The sequence below is a fragment of the Panicum hallii genome, chromosome 5 (assembly GCF_002211085.1).
Source record: "Panicum hallii strain FIL2 chromosome 5, PHallii_v3.1, whole genome shotgun sequence".
In the NCBI taxonomy this organism is placed as follows: domain Eukaryota; kingdom Viridiplantae; phylum Streptophyta; class Magnoliopsida; order Poales; family Poaceae; genus Panicum; species Panicum hallii.
Genome location: NC_038046.1, coordinates 6,458,986 through 6,475,880, shown reverse-complemented (window position 1 = coordinate 6,475,880; position 16,895 = coordinate 6,458,986). Strand labels below are relative to the sequence as shown.

The following is a 16,895-nucleotide window of genomic DNA, read 5'->3' as shown; positions in this document are numbered from 1 at the left end:
CGCCAGGTCGCCAGCCTACCTCATGGTTGGGTTGGGTGGTCGCTGGTCCAGGACGGCGAAATGCAGAGCTGGAGAACACCGCTTTCCGATGTTATTTTTGCTTAGAGTTCAGCGATCGTGTCCAATTGTCAACTGCTGAAGCACAGGCCAGCATTGTGCCTTCTGTTCGGTCATCTTACAAGTTCAGGAGAGGTGCATTCAGATTCAGTTCCCATGACGCATTCAGAGTCTCAACTCTCAACCTTCAAATGATCAAGCCAGTATAACGCAACTTCATCAATGACCTAATTGGCCAATTCGTAAACAGGGAAAAGTTCTTCCTTATTTGTTTACGGGTAATAAGAAGTGACGGTCTATATCGTGACGACTGATCTGGTGCAAGCGTAGCCTTAGCTTCCAAGCTCATCACAAAAAAAAAACCAGAAGCGTAGCATCTAAAATTCAGACTGAGCAATCAGATTTGGTGCCATGGTTTCTATCACAAAACTGTTTCCGAAGATTTGTTGGAACAAATATTGACACTTGCTGCAATATTGGCTACCAAATCCACCTCCTCGCTCCCAAAGTCCTTAATGACAAAATGACTTCATAAACAGAAACCACCAAAAGTCGACGCACCAGATTTTTGCTGGCCAACGATCCACAGGGCAGAAAACACAACACCCAGTACTAGAAGAACGTCACGGTTGACTCCTAATCATTGTGCGCGTTTCGAAACCCAAGTTCCTTTGCCCACAAGTTTCAGCAAAACTATGATATGGAAACGGCCATGCTCTTTCGCCGTAGCTAGTCAGCATACGATAGCGGCAGAATAACTAATCGACCGCGAGGGGAGATGGTCAACAAACGCTCCTGCGCCTCTCTACCGTTTGAAACCGAAGATGCGTAACAGGATGCACAAGAGCAAATCATAGCCCAATTACTGGAACACAGTAGTAGATCACTGATCACAGCTGGAAATTAAGCTACCGTACCTAATCTGCGTGAAATGATTTGCTTGTTGGGTTTTTTTTTTCTCCTGAACCTACTGTTCCATGGACGCAAATGCTGGTGCTTTTTACAGACGGGTTCAACACTCGAATGGATCGAAGAAGAAAGCCGTCTGAACTCTGAAGCCGACGCATCAGATGAAATAACAGAACGACTTGACAGCTGCAGAGAGCTCGGTGTAGACATGCACTGCTCTGGCAGAAGCGTGTGGGAGAAGAAGATCGAGCCGCCTCCTGCCCTGTGGAATCGCCGCGCCAAGGGGGCAGCCCAGTGGGTGCACCAAACCAATCTGCACAGTTGAATGATCGATCACGCGCGGCGGCGACGGCACGAGATCGGCCTGGGGCTTCATGCGCCTGCAGATTGCGATGCGACGGATGGCTGCAGCTGCAGGCAACATTTCCCCCATGCTGGAATTTCAAAAGTTCGAAACCTAATCGACCAACCACCCAGAATAAAGCGGGAAAAGGAACGGGATCGGACAAGCGCATGGAGCCGGCCTGCACGCTGCGTCGAGCGGAGCGCTATATATATACCGTGCGTGCTCGGTGGCGAAGCCTCTCATCCCCAACCCCGAAGCCTTCAGCCGAAAGCCACCGGAGCCGCTCGATCTCGGGTTCCAGCTAGCGGTGCGCGAACGCCGAAGCGCAGTGACGCTCGCCATGGCGTCGTCGTTGTCCCGGCTGCTCTTCCTCCTCTCGTGCCTCGCGCTCGCGCTGCTCGCCGGCGCTGAAGTGCACCACCATGAGTTCGTTGTACGTGATCTCGTTATTGTCTGCCACGGCATGGATATGATGCGTGGTGCACCTGTGTTTTCATTTAGTGCGCATTATCTGAAGCATTTCGTCTGATGCGTGTTTGCTTGCGGTCGTCAAGGTCCAAGAGACGCCGGTGAAGAGGCTGTGCAACACGCACAACATCATCACGGTGAACGGGCAGTTCCCGGGGCCGACGCTGGAGGTCAGGGAGGGCGACACGCTCGTCATCAACGTCGTCAACCGGGCGCAGTACAACGTCACCATCCACTGGTACACACACACCTTCGATCTATCACCTTGTCTCCACCATGCTACGATCTGGGATGTGTTCCTTGCTGCTGGTGATGATCTCGACCGTTGGTGGATCAATGCGCTTATGCTTTTGGGTCGTTGTGCAGGCACGGCATCCGGCAGATAAGGACGGGGTGGGCGGACGGGCCGGAATTCGTGACGCAGTGCCCCATCCGGCCCGGCGGCAGCTACAAGTACCGGTTCACCATCGAGGGGCAGGAGGGCACGCTGTGGTGGCACGCCCACAGCTCCTGGCTCAGGGCCACCGTCTACGGCGCGCTCATCATCCGCCCCAGGGAGAACAAGGCCTACCCCTTCGGCAAGCCCTCGCGTGAAGTCCCCGTCATCCTCGGTCTGATGATGCACACGCCCTCTTCTTCTTCCTTCTTCGATCTTGTCTCGCATCACACCTAATCTGACCAATGAAAACGCAATGGATAGTATATATGTTAAGTAGTGATGATAACTACTGATCGAAACTCTTGACGGTGATGGATGGACAGGAGAGTGGTGGAATGCGAACCCGATCGATGTCATCCGGGAGGCGCAGAGGACGGGCGGCGCACCCAACGTCTCCGACGCGTTCACCATCAACGGCCAGCCCGGTGACTTCTACAACTGCTCCCAGAAAGGTACTACTACTACCTGATCGATCTCTCGACCACCTGCTCTCATCTCTTTGGGTGCATGACACGCAAACCTTGCACGAAACACGACATGCTCAACTGTTTTCCTAATGCGTCTTTAATTTGGCCGGCCGGCATGCAGAGACCACCGCCATTCCGGTGAAGCCCGGCGAGACGGCGCTGCTGCGGTTCATCAACGCCGCGCTCAACCACGAGCTCTTCGTCACCATCGCGCAGCACAAGATGACGGTGGTCGGCGTCGACGCCTCCTACACCAAGCCCTTCACCACCTCGGTGCTCATGATCGCGCCCGGCCAGACCACTGACGTCCTCGTCACCATGGACCAGGCGCCCACGCGGTACTACATCGCCGCGCGGGCCTACGTCACCGGCCAGAACGTGGCCTTCGACAACACCACCACCACGGCCGTCATCGAGTACGACTGCGGCTGCGCCTCCGACTTCGGCCCCAAGATCCAGCCGGCGTTCCCGGCCCTCCCGGCCTTCAACGACACCGCCACCGCCACCGCCTTCGCCGCGGGGATCAAGAGCCCCGACAGGGTCAAGGTCCACGAGAACGTCGACGAGTACCTCTTCTTCACCGTCGGCCTCGGCCTCTTCAACTGCAAGCCGGGCCAGCTCTGCGCCGGGCCCAACAACAACACCCGCTTCACGGCCAGCATGAACAACGTCTCCTTCGTCTTCCCGCAGCACGACTCGCTCCTCCACGCGCACTACTACAAGATCCCCGGCGTGTTCACCACCGACTTCCCGGCCTACCCGCCGGTGCAGTTCGACTACACGGCCAAGAACGTCAGCCAGGCCCTGTGGCAGCCGGTCCCGGCGACCAAGCTGTACCCGCTCCGGTTCGGCTCCGTCGTGCAGCTCGTCCTGCAGGACACCAGCATCGTCACGCCGGAGAACCACCCCATCCACATCCACGGCTACGATTTCTTCATCCTCGCGGAGGGGTTCGGCAACTTCGACCCCAAGAAGGACGTCGAGAAGTTCAACTACGTCGACCCGCCTCAGCGGAACACCGTGGCGGTGCCGGTGAACGGCTGGGCGGTCATCCAGTTCGTCGCCGACAACCCGGGGGTGTGGCTCATGCACTGCCATCTCGACGTGCACATCACCTGGGGCCTGGCGATGGCGTTCCTCGTGGAGGATGGGTATGGCAAACTGCAGTCCCTGGAGCCGCCCCCAGTTGATCTTCCGATGTGCTAATGACCAGCAGGAGATACCGTGTTGAGGAATTGGAAGGCTGTTTATGTTGTATGTTAATTGATACTTTTTTGGGGTTATTTGTGATCTTAAATTCTAGGGGAGTTGATTTTCCAGCTTGTTTTGAACTTTTCCCCTGTAAATCTGTGTAAGTTTCAATGACATTCTGCATATTATTTGGGAATAAATTCTTTCTTTGCACCAATGTGAAGCAGCCAGTGGAGATGAACAGCAAATTTAAATACTGTTCTCGAAGGGAAAAGAAATAAACTCTGGCGACTGCAAGTACAAGGTATAAGAAAATTCATACCTCTGAATGATAATTTTTGATGGACGGATGGCAACTAATGTAACCCATGTGTTAGAGAAAAAAAATGCAGTTGACACCTCAAAAACCTGATGACTGTAGAGCACAGAGCTCCAGCCTCCAGGTGTTGTTCAAACTCCCAACATATACAAATACAAGCCTCAATTGCAAATCATGGCAATGGTCGAGTGAGCTCCAGATGTCAACATACAAGCCTCAATTGCAATTTCACCACATATACTGGTTCAGTAGTACATGACCCCAACTGAAAGCGATCTTCAGAGTCAAGCCGCCCAGCCACAAATTTTCTTTACCCACGAATTAGAAATTACATTACCCCTGATACATCAGACCGTGCAGTCCAATAGTCCATTCAGATGACTACTTCCAAAATACAAATTCTTTGAAAATGCAAGAAACAAGCCAAAAATGATATTTCCTCCGGAAACTCAGTATAGGTACTTAGCTAGGCAATCAAATAGTATACTCCATGATCCAATACAACATCCAATGCAACATATGCAATGGTGTAAAAAATATTCTCGATTCTCATTGGACATTTTCGATATAGCCAGGTCAATCACCACTGACATCCTACTACACTTGATTCAGCGTCAATATCCAATTGTTTACAACAAGCAATCTTAAACATCCAATAACTTTCAGGTTTGCATATAAAAAATTTATGGTCACGGGTAGTTTAAACAGATAACAATCATGAAACCACCTTCACAGGTTGACTTATAATGATTGGGCAGTCTATTGTGATGTAACAGTAATGCAGTATATATATGCAGCACTCTGCACTCAAGAGGATTCATCCATAGCCAGAATGATGCTGGCATGCTGCAAAACAACCTCAATATCATTTGGCGGAAAAATTATGGACATCATACCAGTTTTACATAGATAGATTTACATGTTTGCAAGCAAGATTTTTTTTAACAAACATAACCAATGCTAAATGTGGTGTATGAGTAGATCAAACAATTTTATTATGAAGAACATGATAATTGCAGCTAAGCAAACTTTTGCAATGTTGATTTTTCCATAGTTGTATATGAAGTATCACTCTTTAAGTTCGGGACAGCATACATGTACCCCAATAGCTTTAGGATTACAGGTGCACATCTCAGTCAACGCTTTATGCTAACTTATATTTATCTGGATGACTACCTTTGCCACAATTGTGACTCACCTTCATATCTTACAACTCCCACAACTCTTGCAAAGTTGTGGAGAGTCAGACTCAGAAGTCAGAAGCCTAACTAAAACTAATAAACAAACAGGATATAATTTATATGAGCTCTCAGCTAATGTTAAACATAGCAATGTCATATGATCAACCATAGTACAATATAGCATCAAAGGCCAAAGCATTCAGAGTAAACAGTGGATTTTGCACAAGAGGGTCAAAGTTTGCAAGGAGACCAGAAAGTAACTGGAGATCCAAAACAAAATGCTATGATGTCCAAACAAATCAAAGAGCACCAGAGATACATGTTAGCAAATTGATAATGCTCACTGTCACCATATCTGGTGAAATGCAAGAGAAGTACAGCTCTAGCAGATGTTTGCATAATTCGAGACACAAATTAGAACCAAAATCAGATCTGCATATCCATAGCTACTCACAGTTAAGTACCATAGGAACGACAAGCTCTTTGCTGCAGCTACGGGGCCAGATCTCTCCCGACTTTCAGACTTTGACTTGACTGGATTTTACCGGTCGTGGACGCGTCAAACCCCAGATCCGGGCGACGCAAGGAAGGATAGCAGCCTGGTGGTGGTGTTGCCATTGGACGCAGCGCTGGGATCATCAAGGAACAGGTCCTCTGGCATGCGGCAGGCGCCGTGCGCGGCGACGATGGCGCCCCCGACGAGCAGCCCGGAGATGATGAGCGAAGCCACGGACGTGAGGAAGAAGGCGAGCACGGACGCGACGACGAGGCCGAGCAGCGTCTCGCGGTCGGTGAAGGTGCGGCCGAAGAGCACGACGGGCTGGTCGGGGGCCCGGAAGACGTAGAGGAAGCACCAGGCGCCGAGGATGCCGAGGAGGGCGAGGAGGGAGAAGGGGTGCGCCAGGAGCGAGGCCGCGAGCGAGAAGGCGACCACGGCGGCGTAGTTGACGCGGAAGTAGCCGAGGTTGCGGCGCAGCCGCGAGGTGGCCTCGGAGAGCGAGTCCGGGCGGGAGAAGGCCGACCGGTCCAGCAGCTCCGTCCACGGCCGCCGGTCCGCGAGCGAGCGCCGCGCCGTGTCGGCCAGCCGGCCCACGAACAGGCGGAAGGCCGGCGCGGCGAGCGCCGCGTCGGAGAGGGCAGTGCCGGAGGACGGCGCGGAGCCGCCGGCGGCCGCCGGGTTGGCCACGGGGAGCAAAGGCGCAGGCGTGGCAGCGGAGGCCATGGCGCCGGCTTCTGTTTTGGGGGAGCGGAATCGATTTGGGATTGGCGGTTGGGTCGATCTCGATTTGGAGGGGCTTCCTTTTAAGCTTCAGCAGATGGGTGGTTCTATGCCCATCACCACTATGCAAAAAGGCAGTGGGTGCGGACTAACTCACGGCCCACATGTCATAATCTTCGCTCGTCTGTCGCACGCTTGGACGTTGGAACATGGCTTTGCCACCGACGCACGATACACAATTTGTCAAATCTCGCTCGGGTGCGTTTGGATCCGCTAAAATTATCCGTGGGCTTATACCTAACTTCGCACGGGGCTAATGTTGGACCGTAGGCCTTCCTAGCAGCCCATTTGCTGACATTTTCTTGGGCCTGCCATTTGCGCCGAATTTATATGCTTTCCGCCTTCTCCGGCGGGCCACCGACTGATCCGCCGCCACCGGACCCGTACGCCTTTCTCCTCCCCGGAGGTCACCATGCCTTCATCTGACCGTCCACGCCACCAGCCTATCCTCGCATCTACTGCACGCCGCGAGTTACCGCCGAGTTCTCTGCCACGGGGCACGGTAATAAATTCGTTAACCGGCGTGACAACAACGGCGCCACCACCCCGGCTCAACCAGGGAGTGGAGCCGCCATCCTTGCCGCTGTCCGATAAACCACCTCGGCACCACCGCACCCTTCCCCTCTCCGCCGCAGATTCTCAAATCCTAGCCGGAAACCTCACGCAGATCGATGGGAGGGGAGAAGCGTCTGCCGAGTGGTTCCTCGCTCGGGAGCTGATGGCAGAGGACGGCGAGGAGAAGCTGCTCGCCACGGTGCAGCACATCGTCCAGACCCTGAGGGCCGCACCGCCACCATGAGTCCATGACGGAGGATATACTCAAGGTCTTCTCCGACTACGATGGCCGCCTCTCGCTCGACAAGCTCTACGCCACGCGCACCGCGGCGGCAGCAGCCGCGGTCGGAGGGTCCGGGGAGCGCTCCGTGCCGGCCTCGACGCCCATGCGGCCCCTGCCGGGGCGCCGCTGGCCGCGCCGGTGATGCTGTCTCCGGCCGGCGGAAGCCATCACCGTCGCCGCGGAGGTATTTTGCAGATAACCCCCTAAATCGAATCGCGATCAATAATCGTGATCCGAATATTTGCAAATAGGCTCCTCGTCGGGTCCTCACGCTTGGTGGCGGCGGACCGTGCCAGAGGCGAGCTCCGGCGGATGAGGGTCTACGGCGGCGGCGGCGGCTGCGGAAGGGCGACTAGCCCCCCCGCCTGAGGGACGCTATGCTTTCTCCTCGAACGAAGCGGGGCAAATAAAGCGGCGGCGTTGCCTGCTTTCTTGAACTCGAGGATGCCGTCGATGAATGTGACCCAGAGGCCGGCGCCCTATGCTGTGGCAAAGGCGAGAAGGTGGACCAGCCTCTCCTCTTCCGCGGTCGCTGCATTGCCGTCGCCAGAGCGGCCGAGACGCAGCGCGTCGGGCGCAAGAAGACCCCCGCAGCCAGGAACGACATCACCGTCAGGAACCGCGCTGCCTAACCCATTGCAGCCTTGGACCCCTGGGCCGCCGTGGCGCTAGGTGTCGTTGAGAGCGGGGAGGAGGAAGAAGACATTGGAGCTGAATGGGAGACCTTGCGACAGCAGCTTGAGCTCTGAACAAGAATATGATTCTCAACACTTCAATTTTATTTATTCGACCAGGGAAATAGATTCTCATCATAAAGATGCAAAAGAGTGTGTTATCTGTTATTGATTGGACCACAGCAAGGAGCTTTGTTACTTGGGTCTAGTATTGAAATTCATTTTTGTTAAAACATATCAAAGAAGATTAGGAAAGGTTACTTGAATACATCAGGCATATGCACAATTATCTGTAGACAAGTATGTACCTGCAAAATTTCAACAATCCAAGCAATTAAAAAAATGAGTATACTACTTGCTTTATTTTGTCATTCTAACTATGGATGAATTTGGTCTTGGATCTTTGCCCATATGCGCCACATGACACATAGCCTGTCCAATTTGTAATAGATTGGGACTGTGCCTAATTTAATAAGTTTGCTATATTTTTTCAGGCGTAATTTTTTCATTATTTCTCAAAGTCTGCCTTTTCAGTTTTCAACTTCTTGATGTATTAATTGAAAGAATAGTCAAAAGAGTACAACTTCCACGAAATGACACTTCGTGGTTGTGTTGTTGGATGTTGCTATCCTGACGTAAGCTCGTTGTGACTTGACCCACTGACCCTCCAACAACACGAATAGAAGTAATGCTACGGTTTTTTCCAACCTATTGCACTTCGTACATAAATGTGTGGTCCGTTGTGATCTTTCATCATTTGAAACATCAGTAACTCATTTTCATGGGGATCAAAAGGATATACCTAGGTGTGGTATTTGGAAGACAAAAAAAGTTCTGCGCATCAGTTTCAGAATTCGCCTTCTGCGAGGTATTTTTGTGCTCTCAAGTTCTTTCACGGTTCTGGTTTGAACTATGCAATGTTTGAACTGGTCCATTTTGCCAGCTGAAATCATCCTCTTCTATGGCTTGTGCTGAGGACTAAGGAGGTTCACATATTGAAAGTTTTATAGATCTGTATAGACTTAAGGAGTGGCTGCTTGTAGTTGTAGCATTGGCGAAAGGCATGGAGGATACTCTGCAAACACTTGACGACCTGATTTCCCAGTTCCTGAGCTTAGATCGGCCCCTCTGGTCCAGTTCTGATGATGCTGATGCCTTCTTAGAAGCTGTCGATGAGCTAACTTCCACCATCCATGGCCTTGAGAACACCTCAGAGGACCATGTGCTCCTTGAGAGCTTTGACCTCCTTCTGGAAAGTTGTTCCATGAGGCTTAAAGATGAGTTCCAGCGCCTGATTGCTACATCTGGCTTGGATGATAACCATCGTGACCACAATATCAGGAAAAGCCAAGATGAAGATGACAGCCACACCTTTGTAGCACCTCCAATTAGAGACTTTGATATCATTGTTGATGCCTTACCAGAGGGTGTAGCCACTCAGGCAAATAGAATTGCAAGAAGGATGATTGCTGCTGGTTTTGGTGATATATGTGCGGAGACCTATGCTTCTGCACGCCGCAACTTCATTGATGAGAGCATTGCTCGCCTTGGTGTTCATGCTCACATGGCAGAAAGGTTCAAGTCAACATCATGGGAGGAGCTTGAGACTCAGATCATGCGCTGGATCCCTGCAATCCGTGTTGTGTTTCACATCTTAATCCCCAGTGAGCGCCATCTGTGCAATTGCATTTTTGATGGATTTACATCTTACAGTGACCTTGCCTTTGCCACTGCATGCATGCCATTTCTTCAACTCTTGTCATTTGCCAGCTTTATTGCTGCTGCTGGACAGAACCCGGAGAGTCTCTTTCGCATCGTTGACATGTATGATGCTTTAACTGATATCCTTACTGTCGTTGATGAAGCCTTTCATCATGAGATAACTGCTTTTCGTGAATGCCTTGGATTGTCAATTGAGGGCATATTTGTGGCTCTAGAAAAACTGATACGTCGTGATTCAAGTGAGTCTTCACCAGCAGATGGTGGAGTACATCCCATAACAAGGTATGTAATGAACTACCTTATGGCAGCATGTGCATCTCGCCATACTTTGGAAGAAGCGATGCAATCAGAGTTTGGTTGTACTGAAACATGTCTGATCAACCCTGACCGGCCAACATCATCGCTGGCCGTCCGCTTTGCTTGGATTGTGGATGTGCTCATAGAGAATCTTGAGTCAAAATCCAGGATTTATGGTCATGTTCCTCTCGGCTGTGTCTTTCTGATTAACAATGGGATCTATATAACCAAGAAAGTCAATGGTTGTGAGCTTAAGGTCTTGCTCGGTGAGGATTGGACGAGGGTAATATCTTCAAAGGTTCACCAATGGGTGTCGGAATACCGCCGGGCTACCTGGGGGAGGGCCATCATGATACTTGAGAGGGATATAAGGTCTGGCAGCAGTTCCAGTATTGTGGTAGAGAAGCTGAACCACTTCCATAACTTTGTGAAAGCGATTTGCCAGGTGCAGTCACGGTGGGTACTGGTGGAGAAGCGGCAAGCAATGGATTTGAGCACTATGGTGGAGGATCTGGTTATTCCAGTCTACAGGGGTGCAATTGGGATGTTAAAGGCAACAGAGGCTGTAGGGGCTTCATATGTGCGACCTGAGGATGTGAAGTTTCAGATTCAGCAGTTGTTCAAAGCAATGGCCAAGTTTTGAGTGGCTGTTCTGGCTGCCGCATGCTGATTAGTGTTTAATTTCTCAGGGGAGTAATGTAAGTTGTGTTTTTATGTCTCAGTCGCCTCTATTATTTTCATATTAGTATGTTACAGATACCGAACTTTTGCTATCCAGAATCATGTGAACTCCTGTAGCAACTGGGTCTGCTATACTAGAATAGTCCTATTATCAGTTAAGTCCTATAAGTCTATTAACTGTAGATTAGTTCAATTTGCTACTTAACTTGAACTAATACTATGACGCATCACAATTATATCTTGCTTTAACTATTCTTGTGAATTGAGTGCCTGACAGCTTGAGGGCGGTCAACTCATTTACTTAGTGTTCTGAAATCCACTGTCACGTAATCCAGTGAGCAATCAGAGGTTATGCATAACGATAGGTGGCATTGAAGAAGCTCCTAAATAAGCACTTAAAGTATGAATCCAAAACAAGATGTGTGCATTAATACAAGGATAAAACCTTATATGGATATTTGATTAATCAAAACTGTGGAATAACATCTTTCACTATGTAATCATTTACTAACATGTAAACCCTTTCTGTTGGGTGCACAGCATCGTAAAATACATAGGACGACACATTTTTGCAGATAGGAGTTAATGCATTGCAAAGCAGGGCAACCTCTCTGAGCCCAGTCCCGCAACATCCTCGTGTTGTTTCTGTAAATCCTGTTATCATGGCAGACCTTTGTCAGAATAACAGAAAGGGTTAAAATACGACACATATGAACTTTGCAGTTGACTTCTCAAAGTGTTTGATTATCTGCCATCCTCGAAATTTTAGCGGCCTGAGTTTAGCATCATGATGTCTAATATTTTCTATATTGTCTAGGATTTAAGGCGTTCTCTGTATTATTTTTTTTTGCAGAACTCTAAGTGATTACAGTAAATTGCAAGATAGCTCTAGCCCCTAGTAGATAAGTTAATGAGTCATGGCATTAATAGAAAACGTTACCATATTTCGCCGGGTCCTCAAGGATCTCCATGAGAGCCCTGTACGCATCCAAGTACACAATTTTGCTTCCATGGAGTGAGCCTTGCAATGTCGGAAGTAATTCTTGAAGTTTAGAGTTGTAGACCTGAGCATCCCAGTTTTGCTCATCCACGCATGCCCTGTCAGGGTCTCTGCTCAATGTGATTTGGATAGGTGTGCAACCAAACGGGGGAAGGCCTGCCAAGGAGAATTGTCGGCCCCCAAGGTCATACAGTTCCTGCATTCAAATTTAGGGGATTGAAAGTGGAGTTATACCTAGTTTCTGAACTGGAATAGAAGAATTCAGTACAAATGTGAGAAATGCCTATTTTTACCTTGACACGAGCTTGTACCATCTGGAGAACAGTATCTTGGTATTCTCCAATGTCCATCTTCTTCTTCTTTGACGAACGGTAGTAATGTGAGAAATCATTGGTTCCCGAGCTGATAAAAATCAGGGAGTTGGCAATGATCCTGGAAGCGTCCTTATCTCCAACAATGTTCCTGAGCCGGAGGAGGTAGTCCTTGAAGAGGTTCACCTGCTCCGACATTGGCAGGGTATTGGCCAGCTGCGACGTCTGGTCATCGAACCCTGAACCCGCAGACGCAAAGTTGACCCCTGTCATGATGTCGTTGTTCGACAGCCTTGAATCCAGGTATGGCGGAGAGAATTCCTTGAGCTGTAGCCTCTGGTTGAGGAGGTCTGGAACGAGCCGGCCATTGGAGAACCTCCCTGTCGGCTTCTTCCCTGGGAAGTCCCTCCCGTAAGGAACATGGTTTGCCAAGGCCACCGTAGGGAGACGATTGTTGTTGCCGGTATCAAGAACGGAGTCGCCAAAGTAGAAGATGGCCGAAAACTTCGGCTGGATTCTCTTGGAGGAAGAAATTGCAGGGGAAGAGAGGAGGAGCACCAGGAGTAGAGCAGGGTGTGCCATCAGAGCGATCTGCGTGACATTGTTTTAATCTCCTCCTATCGGCGCTTATTATATTCTAGAGGGTCCATACACGCCTAATAAGTTTGGGAAACATTTAGATTTTTTTTAACCGAAGCATATCTTCTGATAGCAGTTTTCATAAATGCTCTTTTATTTATTTTCAGATGATTTTCTGTAGCCAAGCATATCTACTGATACTAGTTTTCATAAATGCTTTTTATTTATTTTGTAGCTTATGTTTTTTTTTGATACTGTGGCTTATGGTTTTGATTGCCTCTTGCAGAGCTGAAGCCTTTGTAGCCTACTGTTGGTGGACGGCGTACACAGCATGTGCTGGTTATTGTGCAGAGTGCAGAAATTTGGCGCAGAGCAAACATGCGTGCTGAGCATTGTATGGTAGCACTTTGATATTGGAGTGACACCACCGTGCTGGAGTTTTTAAATGGTTCTTGTCTCAGATTTGTGCTGCGTAGTTCAGATTCTATATCAAGCATCCCAATATGGTTTTGCTCCAGTCAAGTGACATCAATTTTGTTTCTCATCCCCGCTTGTTTTGTTTGAATACAGTTTTTTTTTCCTGGTGATATGTCTGATACTACACAAGCGAGTTCTTGTTCTCTCTGGAAGAATTTAAAAATGTCTGTAACTTTTTCCTTTTTGTCTGAAGGAAATATGTGCACAAGAAAACAATGTACAGATCAATATTGCTGTGAGACAAAGTATACGCCACACACACACAACAATGTGTGGCTGGTGTATTGGGGGGTTTCTCACTTTCGCTGTTGATGATTGGTGTCTGTCGGGAGTCGGGACAAGCTGCGTGCTCACGGGATGTTGGAAGAACTTAAGAGACGCCTTGCAGAATTTTGGTGGGTGGGACTGGACTGAATGTCTGAATGGGATCGTCTAGCTCCATTCCACTCCCCACATGGTACGCCCAATCTGAACTCAGGCAGATGTCCCTGCCCGCTGCTAAGCTGATCTGTGTGCTAGCCCCGCCTTGCGCCGTCTGAATCCAACCAAATAAGCCAGGAGCAGCTGGGCGTGATAGACCAGTGTTTGGTACAACAGCAGCCAACGCTCCGCACCCGGTTTGGCCAGCGGCGCAGAGGGCGAGTACAATGGCGGGCGGCCACCGCTCGGCACGCATGGCACGACGAGAGACGAATCGCACCCGCCGCGAGCACGCATGCGATGTGACGGTCTGCCTGCGCACGGTGCGGCGGCGGGCACCGGCCATGTTCGCAGTCGCTGGCATCGAGGCTATGCAGAAACAATCGCCATCGTGCCTCAGTGGAGGGGAAGAACGGACGATCTCCGATAGATTAGCAGCCGCCGTGCTCATGCCGCCATGGACGCCGCCTGCGGCCTGCTACGTACCGTGCTGAGTCATACGAAAATTCGCCGCCATGGACGAGACCTCTGATCTGCTGAACCTCCTGCTAGCTTACGAGCGCACACATAGAGGTCCGGAGCCACCACCGAAGGATGATCGGAGCGACGAATGTGCACAAACAAGTGTCGCTCGGCGCCTCGGCGCTCGCGCCGCCGACGCAAGCCCGAGGAGGAAGACGCCTCCCGCAATGCGGCTAATCCGGGCCGTACAAGTCCGATCCAACGGTAGTTAGGCACCCAAGGGGTGGACGATATTTGAAACAACGTCCGGCCCCTGAGGTCGCCAGGAACACCGGGTGTCTCTGCTTCACGGCGCGGGGCGTGGCTCACCGGAGGACGGAGCGCCACCGCTGCCTTTCTGACATCATTTCCGTCTTCTTCCTCCTGGATGCCTCGCTTCATGCGCGCTCCTGTGTGTGGTGACGCGCTCGCGCGCTGCCAACCTTGGCTCGTCGTTCTGTCGTAGATGAAGAGCCGGACCGGCTGCTGATGGGCATGGCGCGCGCCAGAGCATGCAAGGATCAAGGATGAAGTCGCAAAGGGTGGGCGGCGGTGGGGCCGCCGCCAGGCTCAATCGCGGCTACCAGGTCGCATGAGCAGCTATTGCGTATGTGCATCGATCCACTTGGTGCTCTGCGTCCACCTCATCGAACAGTTTTATTCAGTATTTGGCCGAGCAGCCAGGAGGAGCGGCACGCACGACGCATTTGATTCAGGTCACGAGCCGATCAGTTTTAGGATCACCGATCATCGCCGGGAAGTACAAAATCGCGCTCAAAACAATCGCCATGGACGAGACCTCAGACGCTGTGCAGCTGGCCTACGGGCTGCGTCGGAACCAGCCCCGCGCCCCCACCGGAGGCCGAGTGGGGCGGCACATTTCCACGAACACGTGCAGGTCGCTCCGCCTCAGCCGCCGCTCGAGGTCGGGCAAGCGAGCCATCCTCTGCTTCTTCGGTCCTCGCGCGGCGGGCCACCATGGCCTCGCGTGGAAGCAGGGCCGGCTCTATAATTTTAAGGATTTTGGGCAACCAAGAAAGATAATAGCCTGTTGAACTAAATTTTTTTTATAGAATTACAGTTTTTTACAAAATTTACAGTATATAGTATGAATAATAAAAATTACTTTTCAATATATATAGCTCATAAAATATAACAATAGTGTAATAAAAAATAAAAATAATAACCTTTATGAGGTTTGTGATGGGCTTTTAAATATTTATTATGGTCTCATGAGGTTTGTGATAGGTTTTTAAAGACTTATTATACCAAATAGAAAATTATATATACTAATTACTTGTATTGCTTGTACGATCCTGGACCTCCTGCTTCATGGCCCCCGGCGGTCGCAGTGCTGTCCCCTAGAGCCGGCCCTGCATGGAAGACGCCTCCCGCGGTAGCTCTAATCTCGGCCGTCCAAGCTCGATCGGACGTCTCGCAGGTAACCTTAGGTGGACGGTATTGACACCGTCCACCCCCGTGGCCGCGAGAAACGCCGCCACCGCTTCACGCCACGGCTTGCCGGGCCTCCGGCGCTTTCTGACGGACCTTTGCTCCCTCCTCTTCCGCCCGGATGCCTTGTTGCCTGCTACCTCTTGCGTCTAGCGAGGCAGGGACACGCGCCCGCGCAGCCCTGGCTCGCTGTTCGTCGGTCGGAGGTGAAAGACCGGACCGGCTGCTGCAGGCATGCATGGCGCGCGCCATGCATGCAGAGTACAACAGACTGCTCAACTGCTAAAGCGGCATAGACATGATTGTTTCTAATTAAACAAGCTTTGTGTGTTGGTGTTGGGTCACAGCTTTGCTGAAGGTCATCTTGTTTGGGTGACAACACAATTCAGTACTGTCAGTCTCTATTGCTGGATACAGTTTAATGTTTAAATCAAGTATTTGGTATGGGCATACGAGATGTATTAACTAAGGAAACCATGGAAGTTTTATTCATTTTCCTATCTCCGAATCCTATTCACATCACCCCTCCCCATATTTTGGGTATTCTTGGATTTTCAATTGAAATTATAGGCCCTGGCCCGGTAAACATGATGGGCTGAAAATTTTGATTGGAGCGCACCTAATGCACTCGCCAAACCTATCTAGCTTCCGGAAGCTCGTTTCTTATAGGGCTTCCAGTGTTTGAGATTCGTGGCCCATAGAGGCTGCACGATCTCCTTCTCCTCTGCTCGCTCGGACGGGCGGCGCCGCCGCCGCAAGTGCCGGCGAGGGGTGGGAGGTGGGGGAAGCGGCACAGCGTCTACCAGGCTAAGCTTTCGTCCAAAAGGCGTTACTGCTTTCTTTTCGGCACCCGCCTTTTATTTAGATGTTAGGGCAAGGCAAGCCCAGGGAAAGTCTAGGTTGGTGCTCCATCTTGGCCGGCATCCAGCTCTCGAGAGGGTGTGGTCCTTGAGCGAACTAGTCATATGCTGTGTTGCCCCAATGTAGGGGCATTTGGTAAGGAGCTACGGTCTGATCGTTGACAAGCCACTGATCAGAGGCAACTGGACTGTAGTGCTTTCATCAAATGATGCATGTGGGCTGAGCCATTCCCATCCCAAGTGGTGACCCGATTTGGCCTGGCCTGGTCAAAAGAGATTCTAAATCTCGAATATGCGCACCAAGAATAGATATCTATGTTAGTAAGCCGGGGTAGGCTGGCGAGGTTACCGGCGGCCAGGGTGGTGGTCGAGGTTAGCGGGGTTAGGGTATTGGGTTTCCAGGGTTCCAATGGCTACCGTCCTTAGA

At 50.7% G+C, this 16,895-nt stretch overlaps 4 protein-coding genes and 1 pseudogene across 5 annotated transcripts; 3 read left to right on the top strand and 2 right to left on the bottom strand.

The window, feature by feature from the left end:
* Positions 1–1,570: 1,570 nt before the first annotated feature.
* On the top strand, positions 1,571–4,094 carry LOC112893087 (laccase-3). The gene is made up of 5 exons (XM_025960249.1): positions 1,571–1,745; positions 1,867–2,018; positions 2,147–2,391; positions 2,543–2,671; positions 2,808–4,094. Exons 1-5 carry the CDS (start codon positions 1,653–1,655, stop codon positions 3,890–3,892), a joined length of 1,704 nt encoding a protein of 567 aa, XP_025816034.1. The 5' UTR covers positions 1,571–1,652; the 3' UTR covers positions 3,893–4,094.
* Positions 4,095–5,634: 1,540 nt separating this feature from the next.
* LOC112893090 (PRA1 family protein B2-like) lies at positions 5,635–6,719 on the bottom strand. Its single transcript, XM_025960252.1, has one exon. The coding sequence runs from the start codon at positions 6,597–6,599 to the stop codon at positions 5,937–5,939; it is 663 nt and encodes a 220-aa protein (XP_025816037.1). The 5' UTR covers positions 6,600–6,719; the 3' UTR covers positions 5,635–5,936.
* Positions 6,720–6,836: 117 nt separating this feature from the next.
* On the top strand, positions 6,837–8,376 carry LOC112893091 (annotated as a pseudogene).
* Positions 8,377–8,933: 557 nt separating this feature from the next.
* On the top strand, positions 8,934–13,519 carry LOC112893088 (exocyst complex component EXO70B1-like). 2 transcript variants are annotated; one of them, XR_003228740.1, is made up of 3 exons: positions 8,934–9,036; positions 9,112–10,885; positions 13,045–13,519. XR_003228740.1 is itself a non-coding variant. In XM_025960250.1 (2 exons), the coding sequence occupies exon 2, from the start codon at positions 9,232–9,234 to the stop codon at positions 10,828–10,830; it is 1,599 nt and encodes a 532-aa protein (XP_025816035.1). In that variant the 5' UTR covers positions 8,934–9,036; positions 9,112–9,231; the 3' UTR covers positions 10,831–10,908. The 2 variants fall into 2 exon arrangements, 1 of the variants encoding a protein (XP_025816035.1); XM_025960250.1 differs by lacking the exon at positions 13,045–13,519 and having other exon boundaries at positions 9,112–10,908.
* LOC112893089 (GDSL esterase/lipase At1g58430-like) lies at positions 11,290–13,022 on the bottom strand. Its single transcript, XM_025960251.1, has 3 exons — positions 12,162–13,022; positions 11,809–12,064; positions 11,290–11,522 (listed from the first exon to the last, which is right to left on the bottom strand). Exons 1-3 carry the CDS (start codon positions 12,759–12,761, stop codon positions 11,335–11,337), a joined length of 1,044 nt encoding a protein of 347 aa, XP_025816036.1. The 5' UTR covers positions 12,762–13,022; the 3' UTR covers positions 11,290–11,334.
* Positions 13,520–16,895: the final 3,376 nt, after the last annotated feature.

Bases quoted from the DNA above. Each gene is read 5' to 3' on its own strand.
- LOC112893087 (XM_025960249.1), top strand. From the start codon at position 1,653: ATGGCGTCGTCGTTGTCCCGGCTGCTCTTCCTCCTCTCGTGCCTCGCG. The intron at 2,392-2,542 runs GTCTGATGATGC...ATGGATGGACAG, and splicing joins TGAAGTCCCCGTCATCCTCG to GAGAGTGGTGGAATGCGAAC. The intron at 2,672-2,807 runs GTACTACTACTA...GCCGGCATGCAG, and splicing joins CTACAACTGCTCCCAGAAAG to AGACCACCGCCATTCCGGTG.
- LOC112893090 (XM_025960252.1), bottom strand. From the start codon at position 6,599: ATGGCCTCCGCTGCCACGCCTGCGCCTTTGCTCCCCGTGGCCAACCCG.
- LOC112893088 (XM_025960250.1), top strand. From the start codon at position 9,232: ATGGAGGATACTCTGCAAACACTTGACGACCTGATTTCCCAGTTCCTG.
- LOC112893089 (XM_025960251.1), bottom strand. From the start codon at position 12,761: ATGGCACACCCTGCTCTACTCCTGGTGCTCCTCCTCTCTTCCCCTGCA. The intron at 12,065-12,161 runs GTAAAAATAGGC...ATTTGAATGCAG, and splicing joins TGGTACAAGCTCGTGTCAAG to GAACTGTATGACCTTGGGGG. The intron at 11,523-11,808 runs GTAACGTTTTCT...CCATGATAACAG, and splicing joins TGAGGACCCGGCGAAATATG to GATTTACAGAAACAACACGA.